At 46.4% G+C, this 18,510-nt stretch overlaps 1 protein-coding gene across 8 annotated transcripts in view; it reads right to left on the bottom strand.

The window, feature by feature from the left end:
• The window catches only part of STAT5B (signal transducer and activator of transcription 5B), a 68,453-nt gene that overhangs the window by 13,277 nt on the left and 36,666 nt on the right, over positions 1-18,510 (bottom strand). For 5 of the 8 annotated variants that reach the window (XM_070227251.1, XM_070227248.1, XM_070227250.1 and 2 more), the window contains 8 exons: positions 10,714-10,851; positions 7,399-7,555; positions 6,172-6,261; positions 4,858-5,032; positions 1,986-2,116; positions 1,560-1,711; positions 917-1,072; positions 340-519 (listed from right to left, as the gene is read on the bottom strand). In XM_070227251.1, the coding sequence (XP_070083352.1) occupies positions 340-519; positions 917-1,072; positions 1,560-1,711; positions 1,986-2,116; positions 4,858-5,032; positions 6,172-6,261; positions 7,399-7,555; positions 10,714-10,841 (1,169 nt within the window). In that variant the 5' untranslated portion in view covers positions 10,842-10,851. Of the gene's footprint in view, positions 1-339; positions 520-916; positions 1,073-1,559; positions 1,712-1,985; positions 2,117-4,857; positions 5,033-6,171; positions 6,262-7,398; positions 7,556-10,713; positions 10,852-15,519; positions 15,607-18,510 lie in introns of all 8 variants that reach the window. The other 3 variants (XM_070227253.1, XM_005597383.4, XM_070227252.1) reach the window with 2 other exon arrangements.

The following is an 18,510-nucleotide window of genomic DNA, read 5'->3' as shown; positions in this document are numbered from 1 at the left end:
CTCAGCCCCACAGGGAGAAAACACATTTGGGATAGAGGATGTAAGAAGGTTGTTAAAAACTTAGATCACTTACAGGAAATGTCAGTTACATAAAATATACAAGAAATAAATATACATAAAATACACAAGAAGTTTCCTTGGATGTATCCCTATTAAATGACACAAAATCATAACTGCTTCATAGAAAAACCCCTTTATAGTCTGAGAGCCAGAAGAGGCCAGAAGGGCTAATGGGGTTCCCACACTGAAACAGCTGAGACCAGAAAGCTTCTTAGAGGATCTTTGTCTTTCTATGGCAAGGACTCGAAAAGAGGAGGGGGTGGGGGGAGGGGCACGTACTTGCGGGTGTTCTCGTTCTTGAGCAGCGACTTGGCCTGCTGCTCACTGATGATGGTGGCCTTCACCTGGGGGGGGTTCATGTGCACGTTCAGCTTCCCGCCCACCAGCAGGCGCACAGTGGCTGCGAACTTGGTCTGGGTCTTCAGGACCTGAGGGGGCTGCTTCTCGATGATGAATGTGCTGTGGGAACACAAGTGACCAGATGCTGCCTCAGGGGACTGCGCTCTGGTCCCTCTGCATGGGGAGGCTGCCTCAGCGGGTGACTTAGGAGCCCGTGTCGCAGCCCCTGTTCCCAGGGAGGCTGCTGAGAGTCGGGGGAGATGGCGAGAGGGGAGGCAGTGAAATGACCTCAGCAGCTGGCACGGGCCGCAGGGGACGAGGGCAGCCCTTGTAGTGTCCACAAGAGAAAATGGGCAAGGTCAACACCAAGAGGCCACAGCAGCTGGGGACGGAGGGGGTTGAGGGTGTGAGGCAGAGAGAGACAAGGACTCAAGCGAGAGTTCCCATCTGCAAAGCACCCCTCCCTCCCCCAGGCCAACCACATGGGGGGTGGGTGTGGCCAAGACGCAGCCATCACCTGGTCACCAGGGCCGAGATGATGTCTGTGATGGTGGCGTTGACCTCGGCCAGCATCTCCTCCACGGGGCCGGGGATGGGCAGCTGCTGGCAGAGGTGCTCAGCTCTGCGGATCTGCTGCCGGTTCTGCCAGATGATCTCGGCCAACTTCTCACACCTGCACAGCAGCCCCAGGGCCAACGGGAGGACAATGGCTTCACCCCCATGTCCCACGCCAGAGGTGGGAGGCTCTCAGGCTGGGGAGAAACCCCAACACCCAGCTCCACCCTTCCCCAGGAAGACTCATGCCTTAGCCACCACTCTACCCATTGAGCGAGCAGACCTGCCCTGCCTTCTGGAGACACAGAGAAACACAGCAGGAGTCGCCCTGATTTGGGCCCCACCAGCATGCCCATCACTCTACACACCCGGCCCTGCCCTGCTCCCCAACACAGTGACTCCTTCCCAGGGAAGACGGTGTGATCTGGGGGCATCAAAGTCTGTATGAGGAACTGGAACCACTGGTGAAATAAGACCTGTCCCACGACAGAGCGAGCCCGCTGCACACGAAAATGCAGGAGGCAGAACAAGCAGCTGGTGGCACCACATTGAGCCCGTGCGCGGCCCCGCCGGCCCTCCCTGCCTGCCTCCCCCACACCCATTACCAGGACTGGAGCACGTCCAGGCTGCCCTCGGGGGGCCCTCCATTCCCGGCCAGCTGCTGCCGCCGCTTCCACTGGATCAGTTCGTCATCCAGAATGATGGTCTGCTGCTTCCGCAGCAGCTGCAGGGTCTTCTGGTGCTTCTCGGCCAGCTCCTGAGGGAGGTGGGGACAGCAGGCCCTTCTGGGCTCCCAGACAACAACCTGCAGGCCCTCACTAAGGAGGCGGGCCCGGGACCAGGCCCCAGGCACACGCTTTGCTCCGGCCCAGACCTGCTCTGCTGCACGTGCCCCCACAGGAAAGAGAGATCTGGCCTCCTGTTCTCCCGGGTCCTGCTCTCTTCCTGGCTCTAGCCCCATTCCGGCCCCCTGGACAGCCCGGGATGTGGACCTGCGGGCCTGGGAGGAGAGGGACGCAGACCCCACTCACCACGCGGTACTGCTGCAGTGTCTGGGCCTCGCGCTGCAGCCAGGCCTCCAGGGACACCTGCTTCTGCTGGAGGGCCGTCTCCCGGCTCAGACGCTCCTGCGGGTTCAGCTGGGCCAGCTGGGCAAACTGAGCTGGAGGAGGGACAGGATACCCATGACCACGGCCTCCAGCCTCCAGCAAGAAGCCCAGAGGAACCACACACACCTGTTCTGGAGACAAGGCCTTCAAGGGGACACATCTGACCAGGGGCAAGTTGGGGTTCTAGCCGCCAAGGGTGCCCAGAGCTGAGTGGGCTCCGCTCCCTGGCCTCCCGGCTCTGAGCTCCCCTCCAGGGAGTGGGGAGACAGAAGCTTGGGGTACAGCCGAGGACAATCCTGCCCTGCGGCCTTCCGTCCCACCCGAGCCCATCCAGCTGGCTGCCCAGCCCTCCTCACGCCACACGCGGGTCTGGATGGGAGCCACGCTGCCTGGTTTGAAGTGTGCCCTCGCCGTTTACTAGATGGGTGATCTCGGGCACATCGCTCTCCTGTGCCTCAGTTTCCCCATGTGAAAAACAGGAGAACCACAGCACCTGCTCAGTGAGTGCTGTGAGGAGTAAACAAGTGATGAGCCAGAAAATGCTCAAGAGAATGCCCGGCATGTGTAGCTCTGGGTGAGAGTCAGTCCTTCGCGGTTAATGGGTTACAGGACGGCATTAAAGGGTGACGGAGACGGCAGCTGCCCCGCCCCACCTCACACGGCAAAGCCTCAGCGGGAAGGCCCCGCTCCGCTGCTCCGTCCCATTTCCCGGAGCACACCAGCCCCTCCTCGGGGAAGAAGGCGTCTCTCCAGGTGCTGGGAGGGGCCTCACATGTCTGTCCAGGCTGGGCCCCCTCGAGCCCAGGCGGCCAGCCAGGAGAGAGGGGAGACTCCGAGAGAGGGGGACAGAGTGTGCAGGGCCCGCTGAGGACACAAAAGCAGCAAGATTCTCTCAGGAAAGGGAGCGGATTCCTTCCACAGGGGCTGACAGGAATCTCATCAACGGCAGGAATGGGGATCAGTGCGGCCTCACCACCATTTTCAAAAAGTCTGTTATGACAAACTTCAGACACAGGGAGGCGGAAAGCATGATGCAGGACACCTGGGTACCAATAACCCAGCTGGAGGAATCAAACATCTCCACAGCTAAAGCCACCTGTACACCGTCTCCTGCTTGCAAACCATCCCTCCCTCCAACGGTAACACCGTCCTAAACGTGGGCTCACCACCCCTGCCAGGAGCCTTTCCAACCTCCCAGTGTCCTCACTCAGCTGCGTGAGAAGATGTGAGCGTCAGCATGTCTTGGTCAATCAAGTTCCTGGCAGGCCTCTGAGGGCCATGTCACACTGACGTAGGCCCTGCCCCACGGATGCACAAGCTGGGACAGACTAAAGCAACTCTGCACAGCCAGGAAAAGCCCAGAACCAGAAGAGAACTGAGAAACAGGGTTCCAATCGCACCGCAGGGGACTGAGCAGGAAGAGAAGTGTCCAGGCATGGAACATGGCAGAGGAATCTGGACGGCCGCCTCGGGAATCCTGCCACCCACAGGGAGGTGGTGGTGAGCCCAACACCTGGGCCCAGCTTCCCCAGGCAAGTGACCCAATTAGTCTCTCCTGGCAATTTGCAGAAGCTTCTGGGAAGGATGCCAGCAGACGCGAGGCAACTGTCTGCTCCACTGGAGGGAGCTGAGCCTTTCCGTGCACAAACAGGTCAATAGTCTGGGTTTCTGATGGGTGAACTTGGATAAATGGGACTGAACTGACATTGCATAATGAGTACAAACCCAAACCGGAATCCAAACCCAAACTCATAAATAGGAAACAGAAAACCCAAATATAGGATCAGAAGTACTGGCAACCAGTCACAAGCCTTGGGTAGAACTAACAGGCTGAAATCTTCTGTTCCTGAATCTAGGAAGAGGGTCATCCTTTCTCTGGGGTCCGTCTGGGGTGGATTCAGACGGAAGACATGCTAGAACCATCCCACCAACATTCACTCAACACCTACTATGATTCAGGCAATGTGCTGGCCTCAGAGCACAGAGATAAAAGACACAGTCCCTTCTTAAAGAATTTATATTCTACTGGGGAAGACAGAGTTAATAAATAGTATCAATACAGTTCTAAGATCGAGCCCAAATGCACGGTATCAGAGGAGCAGGCGGTATGTGTATGTGTATGTTTGTATGGAGGCTTCTCTGAGATTCTGTGGTGGAGGAAGGGAGAGGAAACCATCACACTGCCAACTTCCTACAAGGCCAATAGGGGGCGCTGGTGGTGCTCCACAGCCTCAAGACAGACTCTGAAGTTCTCTGTACCCAAGTACCAAGCAGGATTTACCCCAAGAAGGGGAGCCTTTGTCCATAAAGGGTAACTGAGGTGCATTAGTGTGCTCTGCCCCAGGACAGCCTCTCCGAATAACTGCACAAAACAACATTAAAAGTTTTTCACCACAAACACAGTCCCTTGGCCCTTATACTGTCCCTGCTTAGAGAGTTTAACATTTCAGTAAAGCAGCATTTATAAAATGCCTACTATGTACAGAAGTACCATCTGGGACTGTTAACTTAGACTCTTTGCCCCTTCTCACAAGAGGAAACGTCCTCCCTAGCAGACCAGGAGCAACCTGGGTGCGGCACCCTGAATGGGACCCCACACTCCAGGGCAGGTGCTTGTCTTCCCCACTTAAGCCTCAGCCTCCCAGCACTGTCTTCAATGCAAGTGATTCCCTGCCGCTCCAGAGGAAGGGAAATGCCTTTGAATGGAAAAGTGGTTCTCTTCCAACCCAACCTGAGCTTCCTAGCCCTCACTCCCGTCCTCAAGACACACCCTGCCCACGCCGCAGGGCCTCACCCTGGATCCGCAGGCTCTCTTGATACTGGATGATGAAGTACTCCTGGGTCTGCTGCAGCTTCTTCAGTTCGTTCTCCGTGTCCTGTGTGACCAGTCGCAGCTCCTCAAATGTCTGGTTGATCTGAAGGTGTTTCTGGGACATGGCATCAGCAAGACTTCCAGCTGGGGATGTACCCTGGAGACAGATGGGTGAGAGTGCAGGCAGCGGTGGGCTGGGCAGTGAGGATGGGAGAAAGCCTCAGGCCTTAATCTCGAGAAAAAGCCAATGCCAGCACCTACAACTGAACTGAGACCCCCAGAAACTAAAGTTTGAGTCAGAGGAATTGCAAACATCATTTGTGAGAACTGGGGTAGAGTAGGAAAAGAGGAGAAACAAGTGACCTGACAGAAGCATAGTAGAAACTTTATTGCAGATCTGCCCTCCACCAGAGTTTCCCAGACGAGGTCCATCTGGATTCTCTTTGGAGAAACTAGAACTCAGCACGTCCCAGGAGTTACCTGGGTTCTCCTACTTTGATGATGACCCCTCATTTCACATTCATTGACTGACCCTCAGGTGCTAGGGACACAGTGGGGAACAAGGCTGTGTGAACACACATCTTCTGTGTCCTCAACAAGACCTTCTTGTGACTAAAGGAAGAGAGAAGAGGCCGAACCTCTCCCATGTGGTGTCCTGGAGACTCCAAAATGAAGTTACAAGGGAGGCATCCACAAAGCCTTTATGGATCCAGCCATTTAAGTGATTTGGTCTGATTCAGTCATTCAAAACCTGGCTGGGAGGCAGCTAAGCAGAAGTCTTTCCTAAGTAATCTCACTGGAATATAAGGATGCCTTTACTCAAAAACTATTCAGCTGGGGGCTGGCCCTGTGGCCAAGTGGTTAAGTTCGTGGGCTCCGCTTCAGCGGCCCAGGGTTTCGCCGGTTCGGATCATGGGCACGGACATGGCACTGCTCATCTAAGCCACGCTGAGGCGGCGTCCCACATGCCACAACTAGAAGGACCCACAACTAAAAATATACAACATGTACCGGGGGCTTTGGGGAGAAAAAGGAAAAATAAAACCTTAAAAAAGACCCAAAAAACTATTCATTTGGGGTTAAACTATTTTGCACTTGTTTTGCGGTTGCAATCTCATCAAGGTTATAAATCAGTTAAGATCAGTCTTCTATTTCTTTTGTGCCCCTTGGGACAATGCTCTGTTTATAGAGATACCAACAGATGCACACTGAGTCACCCTGACAAAGGTGGGTCCACAGAGAGGTGGGCAAGAAAGGACTTCCCAACTCCACCCCCTATACCCACAGGACACTCACATTGCTGGCTTCTCGGACCAGCCTCTGTTCATTATATAAGATGTGGCGGATGCAGCGGACCAGCTCCATGGGGCAGCGGTCATATGTGTTCTGAAAGAATCCAAGAGCACACATCACTTTGCTCCACTCGGTGCCATGGGCCTGACCTACCTGAGAACAGCGCGAGATCTTATGATGGAGGAGACTCCTGCAGATACAATGCTGTAACCATGAGAAATGCCGTTCCTCTGATACCAACGGGGATAAGAAACACACACAGTAGGAAAGCCAATTACAGTAAAAGGGTTAGATTATTTGATTTCTTGCAACTTAATTTGCCTAAAGTACTAGGGCATCATGCTTGGAAACAGGATAAATAAATTTCAAAAAGGCCACATCAGAGAAGAAAGTGGACACCACCTGGACTGGACAATGAAAGTTACTGCCACCAATGAGGGGAAGATGGATGTTGTGTGTCTCCAGATGTGACACCCTGAGAAGGACACATCACTTATTCAGAACGCTGATCAGGCATATGTAACCTGAATCTAATCATGAGGAAACATCACACAAATCCAAAATGAGGTATATTTTATCCTTAAAAAATAGAGGAGCTGAACTACTTAAAAATGTCAATGTAATGAAAGACAAAGAAAGGCTCAGAAACAGTTCCATATTAAAGGAGAGTAAAGAGACATGCCAACTAGATGCAATATGTCATCCTGGATTGCATAAAAAAAAATGCCCTAAAGGACACTATTAAGATGACAAAATGAAAATACAGATATAAGATTACCTAAAAGTGTTGTATCAATGTTAAATTTATTTAAGTTGATAACTGTACCATATCTATGTAAGAAAAGGTTCATATTGTTAGAAAACACACACTGGAAGTATTCGGGGCAAAAGGACATGGTATATGCAACCTATTCTAATGTGATGAAAGAATGTTTGTGTGTAGAGAGAGAATATGATAAAGCAAATGTTAATAAGAGGTCAATCTGGGCACATGTGGAGATTCTCTGTATCAAAATCTTGGAGATTTCTATAAATTTGAAATGATTTTCAAATAAAAAGTTAAAAAAGGTGGCTGCAATCACAAAACCAAACAGTACGAATTGATACACATAATACGGAACTCAACAATGCCGACCTGAAGAAGAGAATGACAACCTCTACAGAAAGTACTGAACGAAGGAAGGGCCCCTCCTAGGGACGAGAATGCAGTGTGGCCCAGAGCACACCCACCTGCAGCTGCGTGGCATAGTGCCCCAGCTTGATCTTCAGCAAAAACCCATCTTCCCCCACTTGGTGCTCCGCCTTCTTCTGCAGCTCCTGCACCAGGCCCTCCAGGAGCTGGGTGGCCTTAATGTTCTCCTGTGGATTATCAAGATCTATTGAGTCCCTAGGGGAAAAAAATTACATACATATGTATACATACATGCACATGAGCCTGGACAAATGCAGCCTCAACGCATCACACTTCTCCTTTGGCAACACTGACTTCGTCATAATGCTCACTGCACATTTTCAGAAACAGTCCCATTCAGATTGACTAGATGCGTACATTCATCTATTCTGAATCCTACTAACTACCTTAGTGGACTGCACAGTAGCTTTTTTCTTTCTTTCTTCTTCCTTTTTTCCCTTTTTACAATGTACTCCCCTTTCTCCTTCCTCCTCCTGACTTGCTCTGGCACTTATGCTATCTGCTTCTAGGAATAAAAGGAAAAGGAAACTGTTTTGTGTACTGTGAAGGAAATAAGAACTCCGATAATTCCCTTTTTATAGTTACCCCCTCAAGAGTGTAAGGGGGCACCAGGTCAAGAATGTTCCACATGTTTTTTCCAGACTTGACTAGTTCTATGTATTACTAATTTCACATAGAATATTTCTTTTTTTTTTAATGTGTATTTTTGGCTTGACTATTTTTTTAAAGAATTTTTTTTTCCTTTTTCTCCCCAAAGCCCCCCAGTACATAGTTGTATATTCTTCGTTGTGGGTCGTTCTAGTTGTGGCATGTGGAATGCTGCCTCAGCGTGGTTTGATGAGCAGTGCCATGTCCGCAACCAGGATTCAAGCCAGCGAAACACTGGGCCACCTGCAGCGGAGTGCGCGAACTTAAGCACTCGGCCATGGGGCCAGCCCCCCACATAGAATATTTCTTAAGGAAGACTGGTGAAGGAACATTTATTGCTATTTCTTTCTTTTTCTTTTTCTTTCTTTTTGGTGAGGAAGATTGGCCCTGAGCTAACATCGGTGTCAATCCTCCTCTACTTTGAGTATGGGATGCCACCACATCACGGCTTGATGAGCAGTGTGTAGGTCCACACACAGGATCTGAACCCATGAACCCCAGGCCACTGAAGCAGAGCTCATGAACTTAACCACTACAGCACTGGGCCGGCCCCATATTGCTATTTCTAAGGAGCCCTGGAAATGAGATACTAAGACAGAAGATGCCCACAAGTATTTACACAAGTCAGATATTTATATCACCAGGTGTAGATTTGGGACCTGTAGGAAACACTATGTCTTTCAATGAACCAGAGAAACTGCTCTATGGACTTTGTATTAATTCACATCCATTTAACTGGTCACAGGGGTTGGATGGTCTCCCTCCTTCCAGTTCTCCCTTCCATCCTTCCTCCCTTTCGCCCATCCTTCTGTCCATCCATCCTTCCTTCCATCCTTCCATCCTTCTGTGTGCCCTTCCTCCCCCCCCTCCTTCTGCCCTCCCTCCCTTCCTTCTCCTAGTCTCCACCCCCCAACTCTCTTTCTTTTTTTAAACAACTTAGGCAACAATTGCTATTGGGCAGTGCTAAATTACTTAACTCGGCTCACTGAAGAAACCAAACAGCTGTCAGATCGAAATAACATTCAATTACGGCTGACTGGGTCTGCAGCCAAAGAGGAGGTCTGGTGAAAGCTAAAAGCTCTGTCATCTCTAAACCCCTGAAGTCAGTCAGCAACTCACTTCAAGTGGAGGCCCGAACAGGTTGACCGAAACACTGATAACGTACTTCATCAAATAATATGCTCAAATAGGCACTTCGAGAAGGCAGCAGAGAAAGCCAAATTTTAAATACGTAAACGTTATGTATTAGATAAAAGCCTGGAAAGAGTGAAGCAGCCCTGCACCTCTGTTTCAACTGGCAGTTACGCTCCTCATCTAAAGAACGCACTCTTGAGAAGAACCAGTCTCTGAGCAAAACTCATGGAAATCAAGCACTGCTTCTTCTACTTGTAAACTTAATTTTCTGCTAAAAAAAAAAAAGGTCTTTCTAAGCTTAAACATAAAGAACTGAAGATTTTTTAAATTAAAGTCTTCATATTCTTAAGAAAACCAAAACTAAGTAAATTCAGGTTTCCCTTAACATCAACACAAGTCTTTTCACATTTGTTCAGTAAGAAGACTACATGGGAAATCTAAATGAAATTTTAAACCAAGAGAAACTTCCTGCTAATGTTTTTCTGAACCCTCCAAATCATTAAAACGGAAAAGAAAATGAAAAGGAAATGGAAAAGCACTAAGCAAGGTGCAGGTGACATGCTCACATTTAGCTCCTCTTTTCCTCACTTAATTGCACGAGGCTGAGATTTTTGTAATTGCCTAGAAAATTGCTTTCCTTTGGTGCTCGCTAGTTTCTGAACAGAAATCTGCTACTGACACATGATTGCAACTATTCCAAGGTAACACAGCAGAGAGGCACACAGCCCTCCTCAAACGGTAGCAGACACGCTGGCTTCTCGCTGGCTCTGTCCAAGAGGAGCCCCCGGCCACAAGGGTGGAGGCCTGAGGTATCTGGGGAACATGTCAGATCAGACTGTAACCAGACGTAACATACATAACCAGCCAACACACTCCCAGGCCCTGAGCAGAGCAGTGACAGCCCGCCGCCCGCGTGCAATAACGTTGTCTACGAAAAAGCTTTATCGTCAGTCTACTGCATTGTACTAATTCTAAAAGAATTTAAAAACAATTTCCCTCCTGAGTATATAAATAGTAATTTGGAAAATAAGAAAAATAAACATGCTTGTTAAATCTGCCACCAAGACGTAATTATTGTTAATATTTTGGTGTACTGTCTTTTAGTCTTTATGTGTATGTTATGCAAATTAAAAAACGTCAATGTCTCCATCGTTAAATGTGTCAACAATACATTTTATTAAATTATATGCATACGCATAGCTTATCTGCCCCACTAAGCACTAAATTCTTTGTAGACAAAGGCTTTAATTTTTTCCAATGAACTTTGCTGACTACAACACAGCTAGGCACTGTACAGGCACTCAAAATATATTTGTTAACTGTTTTTGATCAGCAGCAATATTCCAAAGCTTTTAGCCAGAATTTACTATTAAAAGCAACAAGTCCCATTGTAAAAATCCTGAGTTATTCCATCTCCGTAAAATCTAAGATGGGGTTAAATATATTTTCATGGGTCACATATATTTTTTTAAATGTACAACTTTTAAAGTCTCCATCATATTATCTTTCCAATCAAACTTTAATATGCTTGTGCTTCATAAAATATGATAGAAAAAACCCTGTTCACTTACCAAGCTTGGCTTTCAATCCACTGGGATAAGTAATGCCGCACCTCAATGGGGAAATGCTGACCATACAACGCCTGCATCTGATGAAGGGCTTCGCCTTGGAGCTGCTGGGCTTGTATCCACACGGCCATGGTTCACAATCTGTCAAACAAACAATCAGTGGTTTGGGGTGGATTTTTTTCCTTCCCCTTTTAAATCCACTAGAGTATAAAAGCTAGACACAAACGCTTTTAAGTTCTTCTGGTAAACTAAAGATCAGTATTCTTGAACTGAATTTCAGCTTTAAAATGTTTTCAAAATGCAAACATTCAGTGCGGCCGTGGAAAGGTCTGTAACTGGGTCTAGGAAGGTCTGACTATAAAACGTACTGAAGTCCTGTAAGCAAAAGTGCAAAACCAGCACCAGGGGAAGAGCAGCCTACAGCTCTGATAGCACAGACATATTCTTTACTCTTGTTCCAAACTTGAAGCAACAGTAAGCAGCATTTCAACAATAATGACAATCAGCACAGAGATTTTTTTAAAAATCAGTTGTTTTAGATGTGGTATTTTTGACTATATAGAAATGCAATAAACATACTGCCATCTTGAAAAAGACCCAGTAAAAGAAAAGTGAAAATATCTAAAACATGGATTGAATTCTATGTGTTCTAACTAGTTTCCTAAGCAGCAAGGCTTTGCACATAGAGGGCACAGATTTATCTGGAAAAATACCCCAAAGTTCACCTTCTGAGTTACTGCTAAGGAATTTAAGAAGCAATGTTCTGTTAAATTATAGCACTCAAAAATCTTTTAGACATAAAAACAATACATTCCAGCTAAGAGTTAGAAACAAGAACCATTGTATTCCAATAGTGGGTAGGTTTTTAAAACAGGCTCTTGCGTTCAGAAACATGGGTTTATAAAACGACCATGATGCCTTCTCAGACTCGCCTGAGGATTTCTAATTCCTATGGTAGAAACTCTGTAGGATTAACCAGATCGTGGCAGCAACAATATTTTCATGTACCCAGAGGGGACTAAAACTGAATCTTGGTCTAACAGTATGATCCATAACGTGGAATTTGGTATAAGGCAGGGCTATCTTGAATGCTATCTAAAAGGATTTGGCTACTGATTTGCACAATTCTCCTAAGAACTATGTTACAGTTAGGGTCTAGCGCGTTAGACCTTGATTTTGCTGAATACCCGAGACGACACATGTGTATTAGGAAACAAAAATCCCTCCTCTGCTGGTTGTAGTTGTCCGATCGCATAACACTGAGCTATTTATGGCACAAGTCAGTTAGCCAACAATCAAGCGCGGGGTGGGTGCCAGCTACCTATTTCAGACTTGCGCAATGCTATAGAACACTTCAGCGGTGTACAATTTTATTTAGAGCTTTGGGCATTAAGGTTGGGATCACTGTAAGATCACCCAAGACATCAAATTTCAATGGCTGAGAGTTTACTAGGAGAAAGACTTGGATAAAAGAGCTCCCTCCAAAAGGAATTCCATGTTATAATAAAAAATCTGGAAGACATTTAACTGTATAATTTTTAATCAAATTAATCACATACTAAGATTCTGGAAAACTGGAACAGATGTCAAAGCATGTTTTTCAGATAAAAGGTAAAGAGATGGATGAATGGATGAAGGTGCTTAGGCATTTAAGTGTATGGAAGAATGATAAAAGGAGGAAGGAAAGAATTCGGGTATTGATCCCTTTTAGTGGTAAGGAATTGGAAAGAAGAAGGACCCCACCATAGCTCTCTAAATGAATATGTGAACAATACCAAGGGACACAAAAATTATCTTGCATCCTGAATTCATTAACTGAATTGACTCAAGAGACAAAAGAAGGAAAACGCTGAGAAACCGTTTATCTCCTCAGAGACTCCTTCTCAGCCCACCCAAATAAAATAATGTTCTGGTCACTCTCTGTCCTCTTTATTTTGCTTCATCTCATTTATTACTTCCTGACATTTATCATATATTTGTTTACCGACTTCTCACTAGGGTGAAATCACCATGAACAAAATGGCTTTGTTTTGTTCCCAGCTCTTTTTCTTGGGGCTGGAATGGTGCATGGCACATGAGCATTCAGTAAATTTCTTTTGTTGCATAAATAAATGTATACACACAATTTGTTTGAATCTATCAACTCTTTTTAAAATTATTATGGAACAAAATATCACCCTGAAATACAAAGGCAAGAAAACAAAACATTTTATAATTTGGACAGTCTATATTAATAATGGTCTATTTGATGCTTAATAACATATGCCACAATTTGTAATTTTTCCTTTTCCTTTTTGTTAATTTGTTCTTGTCTCTCTTCCCCACTGAACTCTGAGAAGAGTCAATGAAGGGAGCACAGGCACTCACCACTGCGTTCCTGGTGCCTAGTACAGTGGCTTGCCATGGCGAGTAGTCAATGAATATTGGCTGAGTGAATAAATATATACCAAATACTTGGTAAATATTTCACATATCCTACTGGCTGAGCACATTACAGGAGTCTATTATTGTTTTAAGAAAGAAATACTATAGTGATATGCCACATATGTAGGGGTACTATATAAATGTCACACTATTTATTTTGTCTTAAGTTTTACATTAGTTCTTAGTTTTTACGAAAGAGTGGAATGTTGAGCTCTGAGAACTTGTCGAATATTTTTTACAGTTCTAAATATGAACATGTCATAATAGTTTTTATTTTTTTGAGGAAGATTAGCCCTGAGCTAACTACTGCCAATCCTCCTCTTTTCGCTGAGGAAGACTGGCCCTGAGCTAACATCCATGCCCATCTTCCTCTGCTTTATATGTGGGATGCCTACCACAGCATGGCTTTTGCCAAGCAGTGCTGTGTCCGCACCCGGGATCCAAACCGGCGAACCCCGGGACGCTGAGAAGCGGAACGTGCGAACTTAACCACTATGCCACCGAGCTGGCCCACAATAGTTTTTTATAAAATGCCATTTGAAGAATAATAGCTGGTAAATATAAGGGGGTAAACACCTTATTTTGATAAATATACTTTAATTTCACTACGTAAAAATGCTCTGATAGAGCTGGAAAGTAGATTTTGCCTACTACTAGTTAAAAATGTAAAATAAAAGTACACTAACTAGTACAGAATCATTTTTATTTTGCTTTTTAACTAAGGGTTATATACACATGGAATATGAGACGACTTATTGAGATTATCATGTAACGATTTAAAATATGCAGTTGAGAAACCTCTTCCCCACACTGCATTAACAAACCTAGAATCCAAGCAGTGCTTTTCTTCATACCTGTCAATGCTCTTCACACCCATTACCACGCTACGCCCACACCTGGTGTAAGCGGACTCCCTGTCCCTTCTCACCAGGCTTTATCCGGCCATCAAACGCTGCTCCACACACGCAAGGGCCCGCCTGCCCCGCTGTCCTCCACACACGCCCTCTTCTGCTTATTTCCAGGCAGCTCCACCTTCAGTGCGTGCTGTTCTGACAAGGGAAGTGGTTTCTATCTTTGGTAAATCATCACAGGGGCTTCTCTAAAGACTGGGAAATGGATTCACAATCTGATTCTTAGCCAAAGACGAGAACTCTCTGAGCTCTGCTTAGTTGCACTCTTCGTGTTCATAAACATTCCAAACAACCTGAACCAGCCTTGGATGCAGAATAGGGTACTTTCTAAAAAGCATGAGGTATCTACATCGACCTCATATATCTGGATATATCCTAGGAGTTCCAAATAAAGTGGACCCTTAGGCACTTGTTTAAAAAAGGTTTCAAAGTCTAATAGCTCATAATGTTACAAGTTAAAGAAAAATCACAAAATGAATGTCCACTAACATAAATAAACGATATGAGTGGGTGGGATTTAGGGATAATTTTGTCTAAATAATAAATACCTTTTTATTAGAGGCTTCCCCTCACACCCCGTTTTTTATTTTGGCTGAGGAAGATTCGCCCTGAGCTAACATCCACTGTCAATCTTCCTCTTTTTTTGGATGTGAGCTGCCGCCACAGCATGGCCAATGACAAACAAGTGGTGTGGGTCCATGCCTGGGAACCAAACCTGGGCCACCAAAGAAGGTGTGCCAAACTTAACCACTAGGCCACTGGGGCTGGCCCTTGATGCTTTCCCTTTTAAAAGTAAAATATAAATTTTTGCAAAGAAAACATCTCTCTCCCTGAAGAATTCCAGAACCTTGTGGCCAAGGTCATGCCATAGCTAAACTGTAGGGGAAGAGAAGTATGGAGTACGTGACAACAGATGGCTCCCAACACATAAGCCTCGACTGAGAGAAAGAATTCCAGTTGGAGGGGGTGGGAGGTTAAAATGTGTGCAGGGATTTGGTTTGCTGGATTCATGTGTATGGTTGAAAGCACTTGATAATTCCTATTCTCCATCCCACCCAAGGGCTAAGGTCTTTAGATGTGGTTAAAGTTCTGGAGATAATGGGGAACTCACCTAAATAGAGTTCTACAAAAGGTTTAACCTCTTAACCCGCTCTGTGCCTCAGTTCCTTATCTGTAAAATGGGAATAACACCTCACGCATCCCTCCGGGGGTTGCTGTAAGAATGAAGGAGTATGTGTCAATGCTGAAAACAGTGCTTGGCTCATGGCAAGTGCTCAGCATTATTCTGACTTTTTACAACCTTAAACTTACAAAGGTGGCTTCCTTCTCCCCATCTCCAACTTTAACGCACTTCAATAATCTACCTTTCCAAAGTCAATCCTCTACAAAGAGCTCTTGCCATCCTTCTCCTGGACCAAAATCCTGCAGCATAAACTTTATCTGCCTTTTAAGAGACAGTATTCCCATTTCTTACTCAATTTCACTGGCGCCAGGACTTCTGTAGGTGAGAACTGACGGCTGGCCATGGTGGAGAGCCACTGGGAGGGCTGTTTTCTCACCTCTGAATGAAAGAAGAATCGGAGAATCAAGAATCCTGAAGGGCGGTGTAACAAGAGCAGCACTGCATAAGTATGCTAAACTCCAAAAAAAGGGAAGAGCACATCCATTCAGGTGTGCTTTTCTGACAGAGAAGGCTAAGCCAGCAGGGAACTGCGCCTTTTCCTACTCCTTTCAAGGACATATCCGACTCCTAGTCATGCAGGAATGAATTCTTAGCACCAAACATTTTGATTCATCTAATAAATTAAAATAAATTTCAGAAATACAATTGAAAAATGAATTCAAATAACATTAGTATTATTATCCACCATCCAGATTTATCATTTACTCTCATTTATTGAACACTTATTACATTATTTATAACAATAAGTGTTTTTATGAATCTACTCATTTAGTTCTCATAAAAACCCTAGGAGGCAGGCCCTCCTATTATCCTCACTTTATAGATGGGGCAATTGAGGCTCAGCAAATTAAACAGGATTGTAAAATGGTGTAACAACTTTGGAAAACAACCTGACAGTTCTTCACAAGTTTAAACATGTAGTTACTATATGATCCAGCAGTTCCACTCCTAGGTATATGCCTAATAGAACTGAAAACAAATGTCTGCAAAAATCTGTACACAAATGTTCATAGCAACACTATTCATAAGAGCCAAAAAGTGGAAACAACCCAAATGTCCATCAACAGACGAATGGATAATATGGACATGAATGGAAAAATAAAATGGAATATTATTCAGACATAAAAATGAATGAAGTGCTGATACATGCTATAATATGGATGAACCTTGACCAACATTATGCTAAGGGAAAGAAACCAGACACAAGGCCACATGTTGTAAATTCCCTTTATATGAAACGTCCAAAATAGGCAAACCCATAAAAATAAAGTAGATTGGTGGTTGTCAAGGGCTGGAATAATGGGGAGTGGCTGTTAATGAGTATAGGTTTCTTTATGGGGTGAAATCTTTGCCCTCGGTCCCACACTGCTGAGGGGCACCATTGGGGCTGCACCTGGGCAGTCTGGCCCCAGAGCCTGTATTTCTACCACTGCACCATGCTGCCTTTGTCCTGAGGACTTCGAGTCATCTGTCATATTATTTTCTGTACTTTTCTGTATGTTTGTTATATTTCATAATTTAAAGAAAGAAAAAGAATAAGAAATTAGAGTAAGAAAACTAATATTGTGAGGCTGTGATTTGGGCAAAGGCTTGGGCTAGTTGGCAGATGAAACAGAAGGTGTACAAACATTGCTACTGATCTGAGAAGGATAATGAACCAGGATTCAAAACTGTTAACCAGATCAGCACTGAATGACTGAAGGACCTTGGATAGGATACACAGAGCAAGTTCCCTGGTTACGGTGACTGCTTTACTGTCAACACCCACGGCATTACATGTATTCAGTGGAAGCAGCTACCTAGTAGTAGGAACTTAGAAGGACAGAAAAATATTCAATAGTAGTAATAAAGAATTAAGACTTTGTCCATATTAAAATTGTCCTAACATCAAGTAAGAAGGTTAGAATAAAACTATCCCATCTAGAAGTAGGTCAATACCAGAGCCATCTGCTCTTTAAAAATACATTTCTAAACACTATAAGCAATCAGGAAGGCAATTCTCTAACAAAATCAGATTACTAAACAGATGGGAAGAGAACAGAAAAAATAAAAGTATTTGGCTTACAAAGAAACAAACAAGGAAAAATGTGCCCAGGCAACACAGAGATGATAATGTTCTGGGAAGACAACCAGTCCTAAATCTTTACGTCACAGCCAAATCATTACACATTACTTTGGGAAGAAGAGAGAGAGAAAAGGAGAGAGAAGGAGGGAGGGAGGGAAAGGAAGGAGGAAGGGAAGGTAGAGAGAGAGGGAGGGTGGGAAGGAGAGGGAGGGAGGGAAGGTAGAGAGAGAAGGAGGGAGGGAAGGAGAGGGAGGGAGGGAAGGTAGAGAGGGAGGGAAGGTAGAGAGAGAGGGAGGGAGGGAAGGAGAGGGAGGGAGGGAAGGTAGAGAGAGAGGGAGAGAGGGAAGGAGAGGGAGGGAGGGAAGGTAGAGAGAGAAGGAGGGAGGGAAGGAGAGGGAGGGAGGGAAGGTAGAGAGAGAGGGAGGGAGGGAAGGAGAGGGAGGGAGGGAAGGTAGAGAGAGAGGGAGGGAGGGAAGGAGAGGGAGGGAGGGAAGGTAGAGAGAGAAGGAGGGAGGGAAGGAGAGGGAGGGAGGGAAGGTAGAGAGGGAGGGAAGGTAGAGAGAGAGGGAGGGAGGGAAGGTAGAGAGAGAAGGAGGGAGGGAAGGAGAGGGAGGGAGGGAAGGTAGAGAGAGAGGGAGGGAGGGAAGGAGAGGGAGGGAGGGAAGGTAGAGAGAGAGGGAGGGAGGGAAGGAGAGGGAGGGAGGGAAGGTAGAGAGAGAGGGAGGGAGGGAAGGAGAGGGAGGGAGGGAAGGTAGAGAGAGAGGGAGGGAGGGAAGGAGAGGGAGGGAGGGAAGGTAGAGAGAGAGGGAGGGAGGGAAGGAGAGGGAGGGAGGGAAGGTAGAGAGAGAGGGAGGGAGGGAGGGAAGGAGAGGGAGGGAGGGAAGGTAGAGAGAGAGGGAGGGTGGGAAGGAGAGGGAGGGAGGGAAGGTAGAAAGGAGGGGGGAGGGAGGGAAGGTAGAGAGGGGAACGGGAGGGAAGGAGGGGGAGGGAGGGAAGGTAGAGAGAGAAGGAGGGAGGGAAGGAGAGGGAGGGAGGGAAGGTAGAGAGAGAGGGAGGGAGGGAAGGAGAGGGAGGGAGGGAAGGTAGAGAGAGAGGGAGGGAGGGAAGGAGAGGGAGGGAGGGAAGGTAGAGAGAGAGGGAGGGAGGGAAGGAGAGGGAGGGAGGGAAGGTAGAGAGAGAGGGAGGGTGGGAAGGAGAGGGAGGGAGGGAAGGTAGAA

This window comes from Equus caballus, chromosome 11 (assembly GCF_041296265.1).
Source record: "Equus caballus isolate H_3958 breed thoroughbred chromosome 11, TB-T2T, whole genome shotgun sequence".
In the NCBI taxonomy this organism is placed as follows: Eukaryota; Metazoa; Chordata; class Mammalia; order Perissodactyla; family Equidae; genus Equus; species Equus caballus.
The sequence above is the reverse complement of the archived record's forward strand: the minus strand, read 5'-3'. Positions and strand labels throughout refer to the sequence as shown.